This window comes from Polyodon spathula, chromosome 1 (genome assembly GCF_017654505.1).
Source record: "Polyodon spathula isolate WHYD16114869_AA chromosome 1, ASM1765450v1, whole genome shotgun sequence".
In the NCBI taxonomy this organism is placed as follows: Eukaryota; Metazoa; Chordata; class Actinopteri; order Acipenseriformes; family Polyodontidae; genus Polyodon; species Polyodon spathula.
In genome coordinates this window covers 86751087-86766883 of record NC_054534.1, presented here as the reverse complement: position 1 = coordinate 86766883, position 15797 = coordinate 86751087, and the positions used below count along the sequence as shown (strand labels likewise).

Here is a 15797-nt window from a genome sequence, read left to right as displayed (position 1 = left end):
CCTTCCTTTTAAAAAGAGGGGGTCAGTTTTAATTGTGTAAACAGAGGCAGGTCTAAACACTTCAGCTCTACAGGTACATTATCGTATAGCTGCTAAGATCTTGGTGTTCTGCCAGATTCTGATGGGCAGACTTGCTGACACTTCTTGATTTGTGTAGTGGGGTCACATAGGCTAAATCAGAGCTGTTACACATTTTAAGTAAACCATACTGTAATGTATTATCATTTTATCCTTGTATTTTAAAGGAAATGGTAATGTAGAAAAAATACTGCAGAATTAAATTGGGGCACAATTAGTTAGTTTATGCAGCCATTTTCTAGATGCTACTTTTTATTGTTGATAAGGAAATTGTATTTAAATAGGATATATGTTCATCTTTCAGAATTCAGGATGGCTTTCTTATATTTCGATGGTGGAAAATGTATAATCCCAAACAAAAGAAGCATGGTAGGTTTGATCATACATACTGTATCGTAAGTTGTTTAATACAATACAAACTTCCTGTTGTCTGAAAAGGCTTTGACATGTTCTTGAATAAATTTGATGCATTTTATTTCTCTGGTATCTTTCTATTTTTAAATACAACTAGCCTAGAAAATAAATTTAGGATATGGTGACACCAAACTGTGAAAAACAAGGACCTTGCCAAATGCATTTATTTCAATTCATTTAGTCTTCAATTAAATTGGTGAACAAAAAAGAGGAGCTAATGAAAATTGAATTATCCCCCGAAGGCTTACTGTCCTAGAAAATGAGGGAAAACTAGTACTTCAGACCTGTTGCACTAGAAGTAGAATTCATGCTGAGAACTACATAGACTGACCTTATTGAACAAATCAATGAGTTGTAAGTCTTTTGTTGCACTTTTCATCAAACTATAAAATTAATGAAAGATTTTTAAATGTTCTTCTAAATGATGGACTGGCATTTCTCTGAGCAGTAATTGTCTCGTCAAAGTGTAATCTGGTGAAAGAATTCTAAAAAATTAATGAATGTTGAGGAGAAATGTAGTTTGCTTATTAAATGCTTTAGTTTTTACATTTACTAATATAAACCTGTTCAGGACTTGTCCCTGAATCGAATCATTGATCACTATACTGTGAAAGTAATTATTGTATTAAAGTTACAACATTGCCCTTGTTGCTGCTTGTTTCTTTTTTGATCTACTGTCTTCAGATTTTGTACACAGCTGTGTTGTATGTGTCAGTAGGACTCCTTTGACTGTACTGGTATGTCCATTACATAATACCCTCCCATGGATGTCAGTTTTAATGCTGGACTTATCAGTATGGTAAAGTTGATGTTCATGACATATCAACAGTATGTATAGAATAAGAATTGGCAACTAAATGGTTAATGACAATTTGATGAGCAGTTATAGATCTATGTTGCCTAAATGTGACTCACAGAAACACCCATTTATCGCCAGAATCTGATAGTCCCAGTTAATTGCAAATCATGTTAATACCAAGTTTCTTGACATTTGGATCCTGTTCTCTAGAAACACAGTATGGAAAAGTGTGCAGTGGAACATACATACGTACGACTACCTGCGAGAGGTTTTATGGACATGTCTAGGTTTCATTTTAAATTTCTGAAATGAGCAGAAGAGCAGAAAAAAGAAGAAACTTATCAAGAACACGCCGTGACTAGAATCTATAGTGCTGCATTAGCACAGTGACATCTAGTGGTAACAAAACATACATTATAATAAGAACAATTCTCAGTGGGTGGAGGTACTGTGTTTCTGTGAGTATACAATTAATCAAAAGGCACAAATGAGCTTGGATCGTAATTTAAATTAAGTGGCTATTGGTTTTACTTTGCAGTTGTGTGTTTGTTTATTGATTTGACTTATCACAGATTCTGCTGAAATTGCAAGATTAAAATGTACAAACTAGCCTCCAAACAACCGTACTGCTATAAGAGAAATCACCTTCACAGAATTTACTGAAATCGTATAATTTAAGTTTTCTAAAGAGTAAGATCGTGTTTTCCATCACAGATCCTAAAGCAGAAACAAGACTCCACATAACTGTGAATGGGTTTGAATTCCATGTGTACAACCAAACTGACCTTTATGCACACTTGCAAGAAATGTTTGGGTTGGAACCAACAATCGTTCCACCAAAAAAGGATGATGACAAGGAAAAAGATGAAAGAGAAAAGACTCTTGAGAGGTAGGTACAGTGTAATTTTGTATTTGTATTCCTAAAACCTACAGAAATAAGTTAATGAAGAATAGTGGAGACCGTCTTATAATATATATATATATATAATCATATATATATATATATAATATATCTATATATATGATAATATATATATAATATATATATATATATGCACTTTGATAGTTCATGTGCAAGTGTTGATAGTTACAACATCAGCTGAGCTAGAGCTGTACAATGCAAAGAGCTTCTGTGAAGTGCTTTTTATGCACAGATAATATTGTTTTGTTAGCAAAAAACTATTTTGCTCTGTTTTGGTTGTTCAGAATTATAGTCAACATCAATGGTGCAAAATCAGTGTTCTTGTGGTTGCTTGTTGAGAATGCCTGAATTTGTTGTTTTCATTTCCTTGCTTTATAGTGTTCAAATTAAAACCGAAACACAAGACCCGTTTTCCACATGGAGATCCCTCATCCCTGTTATCAAAGTTAACATCAGCACTGTAAGTTATTATTTTTCCTGTTACACTGACCAACATTCAAATTGCTGTCCAAATTAGAAAAGGAATATTACATTAATAAGCTTTACAATAACAACATTTTTATGAACTCTTTAATTTGATGTGCATTATTTGTTTTTTGCAAAGATATAGTAGCCAGTCTTTGTTATTGCAATTGGTTTTCATAATTGTTTTTTTCTTCTTATTGTGGTTGTTTACAGGAACTTGGTGTAATTTAGTTTTGTTCTTAACTAAGCAAACTCAGTTTAGCTCTTTATAAATCAGGGCTTCTCCAGAAGGATTAGGTCCTGCTAGATGGTTTAGTATAGGTATAAATGCACCTGATAAGACATGTTTCATAGGGTAATATCATTGAGAAGATACCGGGAAATTACCACAGTTTGCTGAAAGACATCTCTGTGTGATCTATAAAGCAAATTTTACTGCAGTACAGCCCTGCAGACAACCACTCTAGACTATGGTGATCATTATATTGGCATTGAAAGTGCTTTCTCAGTATAATGTGCTATAGCTGCTATTATCTTTGTTTAACTATTTTCAATACTCTAATCTGTATTGCAATTTTGCATCAGCAACCACATTTTTTGTTTCCCTGATTGAATCAGATTTAGACTATTCTGTTAACTTTTCATACGATTTTGTCCCATTATTTTTTGCAGACTGCTGGAGTTTGAACGTAGTGTGTGTGTGTCTATATATATATATATATATATATATATATATATATATATATATATATATATATATATATATATATATATATATATATTCTCATTAATCTCATGAGAGTAGAGTTTGTCCCCATTGTGTGGTGATAATAAGCAACATAAACAGGAATAATTTTTTTTTTTATTATTTTGTTCTTTTCTTATTACTAAACTAGGGTCGTCTGGCCTTTGGAAATCATTATCTGCCCCAGACGCTCTGTGTAAATTTTGATGATGCTTTCCTGACATACACCACCAAACCTCCTTCCAGTCACCTTGACCAGTTTATGCACATTTTGAAGGGGATTTTAGAAAATGTCCGCGTTATGGTTGTTCCTAGTCCCAGATATGTTGGTCTTCAAAATGATGAGTAAGAATTGTTTTGCTTTTGTGCTTATACAAGTACTTTATCTAAATGATGAGCAATAGTACTGGAAATATCAAGCTTCTTATCTTGACGTGGAGCAGCTGTGTACTTGAAATGGGGTAATTTGCAATCGCACTGAAGAATTTAGAGCACAGGCCTCCCATGAGATGGAGCAGTCATCCAGTTTGAAAGTGACAACTCTGTTGAACCTTATTATCCATTACAATGTTTACATCCCTAATGTATTCACATTGATTTAAGCAAACATTTTTTTTTAAAGGTGTTAAGTACAGTATTACAGATTAAGAATCGCTGAGTAGGTAATCTTCATATCTCTAGATACATCTAAAAGATTTTAATGAAAAGTCTGTTTTATGTGCAGTGTATATTTACTATCAATGCAGAATGACTGGGTGGGACATTTCTTATTAATTTTATCCCTAAGAATATGTTATTGCGATGGTGACAGCCAAGAGACCAAATTTAGCACAAATTTATTTTCAAACCTCTCGTAGTTTTGACCAACATAAGTGTATGGCACCAGGGTATTCTGACAAGAGCAAAGGGATTATTTTAAGGGATTATCAAAGGACATGATAACTTTTTTGTTGACTAACCCCAGCCTGTACCCTTAGATACTTTTCTTTCAACGTTATTTTTTCTTTAGGCCTCCAAGGTTGATGGGGGAAGGCTTTGTGGTAATGCAGTCTAATGATGTTGACATCTACTATTACATGGATGAGCCAGGTATAAAGTATTGCATCACCTACATTTGTGTTGTGCCTGTCATGTATTCAGAAATGTAATTGAAAATGCATGTATTGTGTTTTTTTTTTTTGTAGGGATGGTTCCAGAAGAAATGGAAAACAGGGAGGCAGAAGCGTGTAATGAAGACACAAAACTTCAGGATTTGCCTCCTTGTTGGGGGCTTGACATTGTTTGTGGCAAAGGAACAGATTTCAACTATGGGCCCTGGGCTGACAGGCAGAGGTACTTAACTACCTCCTTTAAAATTATTTGTTGCTTAAGGATTTAGTTTCCCAGTTTTTAGATGTGTAACACAATTATCTTACAGAAATATAGATTATATGTAACCAAAATAACAGCAAGTTACATTAAAGCTACTCAGATTTGGTAGCTTTTAGAAACATGCATGGAAAAGTGGGTAAATTAATTTTCACTAGGGTTCTGTATAATTTTACATGTGGGACGTAGACATGGAACAAGAATCTAAAAGTGACCAAGTTGGGAATCAAACTCAGTTTAACTTTATTGTAAACACAAGGCACAATACAGTGTCCTTTTTTTTTTTTTTTTTTTTTTTCCCCCCCAACAAAGTGATTTGATGGTTTGAGTTATCTAGGTTTTCAGTGTTTCTGCTAGGCCACTGTATCTGGAGGCATCCCATCATAAGCTAACACGATCAAAGCCAAACTAAGTGCCCTTATCCCTAAGAGACTTGAGAGACTAGTTCAAGTTTTATTTTTGTGCATCCCCGTCTTGAGAGACATCTCCCCTGTGCCTTTTCCATATAATCCTGCTAATAGATGTTTTCTACGATACATCAGGGAAATGTTTAGTTCTGTGTGCCAAATCATAATTACATGAAGCAAAAAACACTGTTTTTATAGGGTGGGGCTTGGATTCAATCAATGTGAACTCCTACTGAGAATTATTATTATTTATTATTATTATTATTATTTATTATTATTATTATTATTATTATTATTTAGTTTAGTTTTTTTTTTTTTTTTTTACTGATTGTTTTCTTTTGTGGTTTGTGAATCTAATCTCATTTTTCTAACATTCATATTTTTTATTTTTTTTATTTTGAGAGTAAACAGAGTGGTACAAATATCGGATAAATAATAGTTTTTAAAGATGAGGGTAGGATGTAATGATATGTAAATAAATGTTTCTCTTCCTTTTGGATTGTCTCATGTGTTTTTATAAGCTACTTTTTCTTTGGTTGTCTAAAAGATGCCAGTCCGATGTCCACCTCAAATACATGGAAGCCTTTTCAGACACAGTTACCAGCAGCCATAAAATCTTCCAAAATATCACTGCTTGAATGTTGAAGCCAATTGGTTTGAACAATATTGAAAAAGTAGCCATGTAAAAGTCTGCCTTCCTGTGTTACAGGGATTGTTTATGGAAGTTCTTCTTCCCTGCTAACTTCCAACCCATGAAAGTCACAGAGATTGCAAAACCAGGAAAACCCAGACAGATCCTAGCTTTTGAGTTGCGCATGAACATTATTGCAGATGCCACAATCGATCTGCTCTTCACCAAAAACCGGGTACAGTGTTTGTTTGATTTATTTAGTTTGTTTTGTTTGTTTGTTTGTACATCATCAGCAAAGGACAGGTGGCTGATTTGTTAGGAAGCCAATATGTTAGTGAAAACTCCTCCTTATGGTGATTCCTCGGAGTGAGGATTAATAAGGAAGTATGCTAAGGAAGAGCCATCAGTCTTTGCTTTTAATTTTGTGAATTTAGCACAAATGAAAGTAAAGTCACAATGAGCACCACAAGAGCAGTATTTCCCCCAATACCCCTACTATATAGTCAATTATTAAAAAAAATAAAAAATTTTTTAAAAAATTGGCTAGATAGAGCCCAGCAAACTCTTTATACAGGGATGGAACAAAGTAGCTTGCCTTGGTTTATCTGGCAGACATTGAATACTTTTATTTTGCTGCTGGTACAGAAAAAGCCATGGGGAGCGCAGTAATGTAGGGGGTGCAAGCATCTATAAAGTTGTATTTGTGAGGCATCAGCTCAGTCATTAAGCATTGTATCGCTTGATGAGGTGAACACTCATGGCACACGTTTTTAATTGCATCATTGTGTTCACCATGGCTTGTGTGTTAGTACCAAAATTAAGGGTTATTAAGTCTTGAAAAAGCCACAGCAATGGATCTACCCCAGTAACTTGATGCCAGCCCCATGTGATACAGCAATAGATTTAACAGACAAGAGTACAGACAAATATTTGCAATATGAGCAAAAGGAATTGCATGAGATACACTACGGATATTTAAGCACCCCTGTGAGATGTTTCATGTTTGTGTATTTTGTGATTCAATTTGTCAGTATGGTAGAAATAATAGTTACACTTTTGTGTCAGTAATTTACAAAGCTGCAGCTGTCCTAGTGTCTTATCTCAGACCACATTAGATTAATTGTTTTTATGCTTTTAGGAGACCAATGCTGTACATATAAATGTTGGGGCTGGTTCATATTTGGAAGTTAATATCCCTATGACTGTGGGGGAAACTGGTAAGACTAATACTATTTTCAATAGAATTTAAGTTGTTCACGTTACTTCTAATATGCAAAAGGTTAAATGCTACAACAACTTCTATGTAGGGCAGGTCACCATTGGTTCACCTAGTAAAGCCACTACTGTGTGGTGCGTGGTGTCTGTAGAATGACTTCAGAGAGAGCATTTTTAAACTGGTATTATAAAATCCATAAACCTTTTTATGGAAAGGTTCATTGTGTGATTTTATAGTACTGCATGTGTAATGTTGACATTGACCGTGGCTTAGAAGCTTAGCCAGTGGGCTTTTTGGCCTGGTCTTGACTACAACATTGTTTATTATTGTACAGTACAAGACATATAGGGCAGGATTTTCAAAAGTTCGGAAATGACAACTACAGTGTTAATCAAGAAATCGTTATGTAGCATTGATTTTGGTATGTCCACATGGTCTTTTATGCCTATTTTGTTATTAAGTAATCGTTCTAATGTGATTTCTGAAATTGTTGACTTATGAAATAATGTTAATATCTTAATGATCAGGGCTTCCTGCGACTATTTCTTTTGTTTGCGTGGGAATTGTAAAGCAAATGCATGTTAATGTCATCATTTATCAGGAGTTAATTTGCTCTTGGAAAAAGAGGATTTTAATTAAATAAAGAGTATATAACTCCCCTTGAAACAGATCTTAATTTCTTAATTTAAGTTCTATCATAATTTCAAAAGCTTAATACTTACATTTAAATGTACGTACATACAAATACATACAAATGTAGATGTCATCATAAGAAAATAAATTCCAACCAATATACATACTGTAGATGGCTTACAGTATTTTTTCTTTTTAACCAAAAAGATTGCAAAATGCACATTAAGAGTTGCATATAGTAAGCTGTGGCAAAATATCCCTTGAATGAGAGTAAATGACTTTTTTTTTTGTTGTTTTTTTTTGTTTAAACTGTGCCATCCGATTTTTACCCACACACCAGATAATTGTAAATCAGCATTTTAGAAATTAAGTGGTCCAAAGTAAATGTACATTTTGCAAGGCAAAACGCACAATTTTAAATGAAGTTTAGAAACTACACACAAAATAGATATTCCCATTATTTGTTATTTCCATTTGGCTGCTGCTCGCTAGTGCGAGAGCCATCTCCCTGTATGGTAGTAGTTTCCATAACATTATATATATATATATATATATATATATATATATATATATATATATATATATATATATATATATATATATATATACATAAAAGTAACAGTAGTCAAAAGTTTGAGTACACCTGCTTGAAACCAGGTTTTTCATGATTTATCTTTGCTTTTAACTGTATAAATTTGTCTATAAACATTTAATATTTCATTATGTGATACATGTACTTATATAAGCTGATAATCATAAGTGAATTGCATTCAAAAATTTAATTTTTAAACGAAAATTTAAATCTTGTCAATTTCAATGAAATGTTCACCCAATACAAGGGGATTTCAGTCTAAACATCAGGTAAAAGTCTGAAATGTGTATAACACGGTGTTAGAACACTGGCCTAAGTATAAAAGTGTCTTTTGTTAGATGTTCTCTGTGTTAACTAGCATGTTACCTAATTAACCTTTTGTCACCAATTATTGTTAACAGGTGAGGGTCCATGATTACTATAAATTATAGGTAGCATAGGCACAAGTTTGTCATTCCTGAATGTAAGGGAGCAGAAAATGGCAAAATACACTCAGTTAAGCAAAGAAAAAAAACTGTAATTACAAAGTAAAAGTCTGTAATTACTTTAAGAAATGAAGGTCAATCTTTAAGACAAATCGCAAGTGTCTGTAACTGCTATGGCCAAGACCATCAAACGATTTGAAGAAACTGGCACTCATGAGGACCGAACAAGGTCAGGCAGGCCAAGGGAACAGAGGACAAGTTCATTCGAGTCACAAGTCTGCGAAACCGGCGATTATCTGTCCCTGAATTACAAGCTCAGCTAAATGCTACTAGAAGTACAGATGTTTCAACATCTACTGTTCAGAGGAGATTGCGTGAAGCTGTCCTAACTGGAAGAATTGCTGCAAAGAAACCATTGTTAAGAGTGCAGAATAAGAGGAAGAGACTTGCCTGGGCCAAAAAACACAGAAACTGGACGTTTGAGGAGAGGAAGTTGGTCTTATGGACCGATGAGTCAAAATTTGAAATATTTGGGTCCAACCGCAGAGTATTTGTAAGATGCAGAGAGGGTGAGCGCATGAGTTCTGCATGTGTAGTTCCCACTGTCAAGCATGGAGGAGGCAGTGTCATGGTCTGGGGTTGCTTTGCTGGTGACAGAGTTGGTTATCTTTACCAAGTCCATGGCAAGCTCAACCAGCATGGCTATCATGGCATACTTCAGAGGCATGCCATTCCATCAGGCTAGTCAGGCAGTCCTTCATTCTTCAGCAAGATAATGACCCGAAATATACCTGAAAGTTGTGCAAGAACTATCTGGCGAAGAAGGAAAGTGAAGGACATCTCAATCAAATGCCATGGCCTGCCCAGTCTCCAGACCTCAATCCCATAGAACTTGTATGGGACGAACTGGACAGAATAGTCAAAGCAAAGCTATCCACAAGTGCCCTACATCTCTGGGAATTGCTGCAGAAGAGCTGGGAAGACATGTCAGGTGATTTCCTGCTGAAACTTGTTAACCGAATGCCTCGTGTTTGTGAGGCTGTTATTAAGGCAAAGGGTGGCTATTTTGAGGAATCCAAGATTTAGAGACAGTTTTCAATTTTCTTGAACATTGCTTTGATACTCCTTATGTTTTGTTTTGTATATTGTAACATATGTTTTCATTTTCAAGTATTTGCAAAAACGTATACATTGTCAATTATGAAAAAAAAAAAAAAAAAAAAAAACTAGTTTCCAGCAAGTGTACTCAAACTTTTGACTGGTATATATATATATATATATATATATATATATATATATATATATATATATATATATATATATATATATATATGAGAAATGTGTTTGTTACCGACCTAATTGACTAAATTTCAAAGCATTATCTGATTGATTTAATTAACGCATTTCGTTTGTAAATTACTTGCTACTAAACCTCTTGTTACTATACCACTACAATAACAGTTTTTGAAAATCCTGCCCCATATTCTTGTACAGTTTTGGAAAGAGAACTGCGAAGCAAAGCAGAGTGGTTTTGATTGCTTCAACTGCAAAAATGATATCTCTTCTAAAAGACACCATACACACAGTATATAAGGTGATGCTCATAGTTTTTTTGTTTTTTAACATTCAAATTGTGCTGTAGTGTTCTATGCACTGGATGACACCTTTACACAGGATAAGATGGAATTTTGACATCTGTAAATTAGATATTTTTAATGTAATTTATAACATTACATTTCTGTTGTAGTGCAAAAAGGTTATCTTAAGAGGGAGAAATGTTTCAATTATATTTTCAACACATAATCAAGCAGTGTAGCTTCACTTTCCCTTTTGGGTGTAATTAAGTTTACAGCTCATGGCGCTTTTCTTTTTCTCAAGGCTATTCACCCACAATTAAAGGCCAGCTTTTGCATGTGGATACAACCAGCAGCATGCAATATCGGACTCTTTTGGAGGCAGAAATGCTAGCTGTAAGTATATAGGAAATCAATCCAGATGTTTAAAACAGTAATGCATAATTATTATAAATCATTTACTGCAAGTTTTGTCAGTTCCACATGATTTAGCTGTATTATTCAACACTGCCCATGTCAGTGTTTCCATTGAAGGACCACTACTAAGAACATTGTTACAGTGGTCTGTTTTGACTTGTTTTAGTCAATGTTTAAATTCACTTTATTTGAGATATATAGTGCATGTTTCCAACGCTCCCCAATAGCATGTATGCTGACAATAAGGGGAATTACACTAGATATGGGTGCTGTTATGATTATGTTAGTGTTTTTTTTTGTTTCTGGATGTTTATGGTATATTCTCAACACATTCACAATGTGTCACATTTGGGGCGCTTATATTGTTTAGTTTTTGTTTGTTTGTATTTATAAAAAGTAAGGTACCAATGAGAATTAATTGAAAAATCAAATCATCTTGAGGGCAGGAACAGCATGTCCAGGTGGCTTCAAAGACAAGACTGTATTGCCTTCTCGTCCTAATTACTGTTCATTGTCCTTTTAAAACTGAAATGTACCAAACACTTTTTACAATGAAATCACAGACCATCCCTTTCTTTATGGTGTACACAAAGCTACACTTTAAGTATGGTCTTGAGAACCATTTATCCAACTTTTAAATAAACTGTACTGTTAATGTAGTTCTTTACTTAGTACTGACACGTCATTGTCTATCTTGAGAATCACCATTTCCTGTCATATGCTTTTCCTTTCAACCTATGGTCATAGGTAAGTTTTTTTCACTTTTTGATGAGACTGATAACTTACTAGGTTTTTTTTTTAAGAGATTATATTCGAACAGAAACCTAAATCTCCCCAATATGTATTTATTTATTTATTAATTTATTTATTTATTTTTATTTTATTATTATATTCCTTAAAATAAAAAGCAAGGTGCAATATGCTGAAAGGATGTTTTCCCTCTTGCAGGGTGTCCCTCACTCACAAACCAAGTACAATAAATCACACAGATTAAGTGACACATAAGCCTTGTGGGAAACTTACAGGAATACCAAACAAATCCTCTGTTTTCAGCATTCTCGTGTAAGGAGTAGAACAAGTGGTCCAATCTGGCAAAACATTATACAGTTACAGACTTGGGTACAAACTTGGATCTTATTATGTTTTGAGTATACCCATCCTCTGATTTGCATTTATCAAAGTAGGTGTATAGCTATGTCCTAACATTTTGCATTGACCTATAGAGTGAACTAGTTTTGCTTCACAAAGTCAAATGAAACCTGGGCTGTATTTTTTTCACAGTAAAAAATCTAGGGCTGTGTTTTTTCACAGTAAGTGCTAAATTGCAGAATATTTAGTGTTTTAAAGACTATTTTATTTTCAACAACAGTGAATAATCCAACAAAATGAAAACATAAATACATGTCAAAATAACAACATTAACTAAAAAATCATGCAGCCCTATGCAGTAAGTTCAATCATTTACCGGAAGCAAACTAACCAGCTGCCAGGTTCCTAAATGCAGTGTAAATGGCAAAAGTTTGGTGTATTTACTTTTAAGTGATACAAACATTTATAGTAACACTATTCTCTCATATTTTCACTGGGAATTACAGATTACATGACAATGGGTAAATTTCATGGAAATCGTGAAATCCATGATAACCGTGAAAAACCTATAACCTTAGTAATGACCACTGATACCAGAAAACATGATTCTGGTTCTAGTTTTTGAACGTGAACGTACAAAATATGTAAAAATAAAAAAACAAAAAAAACAAAACACGGAATACATGTGTCTTGCTCTTTATTGACCAAAACTTAAATAACAGATTGTATATTCTGCATAAAAAAAGCATGGCAAAACTTGAACCACAAGTGTCACCAGCTGATATTGTGGTTGATACATGAAAGCGCAAGGAAACCAGGTGACCCTTCTGTTTAGCACAGCGGGTCTGGTGATTTTAATAAATAGTCAAAGTGCTTGGTCATACTATTATCAGCATCATTGGACCCATGTATGAGGCCTGCGCTAACCAGTGCAGTTTTCATTTTCCATTTACAGTTTCATATCAATGCCAGCTATCCAAGGATTTGGAACATGCCACAGGCGTGGCAGTGTGAAATTGAAGTCTACAAGGCAACATACCATTTCATCTATGCTCAGAAAAACTTTTTCACAGGTAATTTACTTAAACATTTTCATCTCAAAACAAGCTTTTTTCAGATCCCTTGGTGTATGTTTTTAACGTGATATTTACAGGAAATTTTAATATACTACTTTAGTTCTGTAAGACCAAATAAGGTAGGTTCAGTAATACTTAATCTGTAATTTTCAAATCTTTTAGTAAGTAAAACAAGAGTGTAATGCTGAACTAGACTAGCCTGATTGATACATGTACACTGTAAAACATTTCTTTTTATACAAACACAGTAATGGGTTATATTAGGGAATACACACAAATGTTGTATTCCTTAATTTTAAACATTATACGTTCATTTTACAATTTTATAGTGTTAGATATTTTTGTACATCACCACTTCCAAATAATTTTAATAAAATTAAAAAACGTATTTCCGGTTTACTAAAAACACTGCTAACATACGCAATTCAATAGTGAAAAATTCTAAGTTTACTAGAAAGAGGAGGCCATTCGACCCATCATGCTCATTTGGTTGTTAAAAATCTTGCAAATAAAGTAAATTAGACAAAAGACAACCACTGTGCTTCCTATAATAAACTCCAAGTACTTTTTATTACTTTTTACTGAACTTGTAGCCATCTGCATGTGCAAACTTTTGCAGTGTGACTCAGAAGCTTCAGTACTGTGCTTTCCTCTGCAGGTGAAGCGTCACATTGGTCCTGTTTGGGAAACTGATATACTGGCAATGAAGTCTGTATTCATTCTTGTCTTTCCACTGCTCATGGATGCAATTCAAAACACAGGATTTTCACAGCTATCACATTACATGCACATAAAATACAGATTAACACAAAATCCAAAGAATATAAAAACATTGCTGACATTTTTGTGCTGTAGAGTTTTAATGACACTTGTTGACAAATTTATATTTTTGCAGCTTCTTGCAAATGCACTGTAATGATGAAATGAGCAAGCATCAACGAATCTCTTTTGATCAGCTTCTAGCACATTTCTGTTTGTGTTATCTTTGCTGTGACTTTTTTTTTATAATAGGCACTGGGATTCACTTAAACAAAAAGAACGTCAGAAACTACAGTAAAAGTAAACTTCGGCAAAGAGATTGTGGTGACGATCTGAAAAATGCTTCAATAAACTGGCGGCATTTCCTCAATTTGTTTTTCACGTCTTTAAAACACTCGACATTTTGACTGTCCACCTTGTTGTTGTCATCTGGCTGAAATCCAGAATAGTTCCACATCAAGCGTCTCTCTCCGGCATTCGCAGTGATTTTGCAGTAATTTAATTGTCCCAGAATACGCAGGGTAGTTGGTCATTTCTGCTAATCGGAAATGAGTATGCTTTGTTCATATTGTTTTTAAAGCACACAATTACATTTTGTTTTAAAAGCTCAAAAAAGCAAACCAAAAAAACCCACGGTATCAAAAATCCTTAATACTGCGATATTTATATTTTACCCCGATATTAGGTATCGTAGGATTTTGGTATCGCGACATACGGTGCCTTTAAAAAGTCTACACCCCCTTGAACTTTTTTCACATTTTGTTGTTTCAGTGCCTGAGTTTCATGCATTTAAATAAGGTTTTTTTTTCCTCTTATTTACACACCATACTCCACACCTAAGGGCAAAAAAATTTTTATTGAGAAAAAAAAAAAAAAATATATATATATATATATATATATATATATATATATATATATATATATATATATATATATATATATATATATATATTAAAAATACAAAACTGAAAGATCATAATTGGATAAGTCTCCACCCCCCTGAGTTAATACTTGGTGGAAGCACCTTTGGCAGCAATTAGCTGTGAGTCTGTTGGGATGGGTCTCTACCAACTTTGCACACCTAGATGTGGCAATATTTGACCATTCTTCTTTACAAAACTGTTCAAGCTCTGTCAGCTTCCTTGGGGAGCATTGATGGACAGCAATCTTCAAGTCATGCCACAAATTTTCGATTGGATTTAGGTTGGGGCTCTGACTGGGCCACTCAAGGACATTGACCTTTTTGTACCTTGTCCAGTGTAGCTTTGGCTGTGTGCTTTGGGTCGTTGTCATGCTGAAAGGTGAACTTCCTTCCCAGTTTCAGCTTTCTTGCAGAGGACAGCAGGTTTTCGTCAAGGACTTATCTGTACTTTGCTCCATTCATTTTCCCGTCTATCCTGACAAGTGCCTCAGTCCCTGCCGATGAGAAACATCTCAATAACATGATGCTGCCACCACCATGCTTCACAGTAGGGATGGTGTTCTTTTGGTGATGTAGCTGTAGCTCTTGCAAAGTTGCCATTGGCCTCTTGGTAGCCTCTCTGATCAGTCTCCTTGCTCGGTCATCCAGTTTGGAGGGACTGCCTGATCTAGGCAGGGTCTTGGTGGTGCCATACACGTTCCACTTCTTAATAATCATCTTGACTGTGCTCCAAGGGATATTCAAGGCCTTTGATATTTTTTATTCCCATCCCTTGATCTGTGCCTTTCAACAACTTTGTCCCAGAGTTATTTTGAAAGCGCCTTGGTGTTCTTGGTTTAATCTTTGCTTAGATATGCACTACTCAGCAGAGGGAACCAACAGGAACTGCTGAATTTATCCAGAAATTATGTGAACCAGTACAGTTAACACAGATGGAGGCCACTTAACATGGTGTGTGATTTTGAAGGCGATTGGTTACACCTGAGCTAATTTTAGGATTGCTATTACAATGGGGATGGACACTTATCCAACCAAGCTATTTCAGTTTTTATTTTTAATTAATTTTCTACAAATTACTAGAATATTTTTTTCACTTGGAAGTTGTGGGTTAGGATGTGTAGATAAATAAAAAAAAAAAAAAAAAAAATGTAATGCATTTTAATTCCAGGCTATAAGGCAACAAACGGTGAACATTTTGAAAGGGGGCGTAGTCTTTCTATAGGTATCGATATACAGCGGAACACTAATTTATACTAGTGTTATAC

At 34.4% G+C, this 15797-nt stretch overlaps 1 protein-coding gene across 6 annotated transcripts in view; it reads left to right on the top strand.

Moving 5' to 3' along the window:
* The window catches only part of LOC121323698 (transmembrane protein KIAA1109-like), a 156945-nt gene that overhangs the window by 33364 nt on the left and 107784 nt on the right, over positions 1-15797 (top strand). For all 6 annotated transcript variants that reach the window (XM_041264917.1, XM_041264933.1, XM_041264932.1 and 3 more), the window contains exons 5-14: positions 383-447; positions 2006-2180; positions 2592-2673; positions 3575-3768; positions 4433-4512; positions 4608-4755; positions 5908-6064; positions 6968-7046; positions 10574-10665; positions 12731-12848. In XM_041264917.1, coding sequence (XP_041120851.1) covers positions 383-447; positions 2006-2180; positions 2592-2673; positions 3575-3768; positions 4433-4512; positions 4608-4755; positions 5908-6064; positions 6968-7046; positions 10574-10665; positions 12731-12848 — 1190 coding nt within the window. The remainder of the gene's footprint in view (positions 1-382; positions 448-2005; positions 2181-2591; positions 2674-3574; positions 3769-4432; positions 4513-4607; positions 4756-5907; positions 6065-6967; positions 7047-10573; positions 10666-12730; positions 12849-15797) is intronic.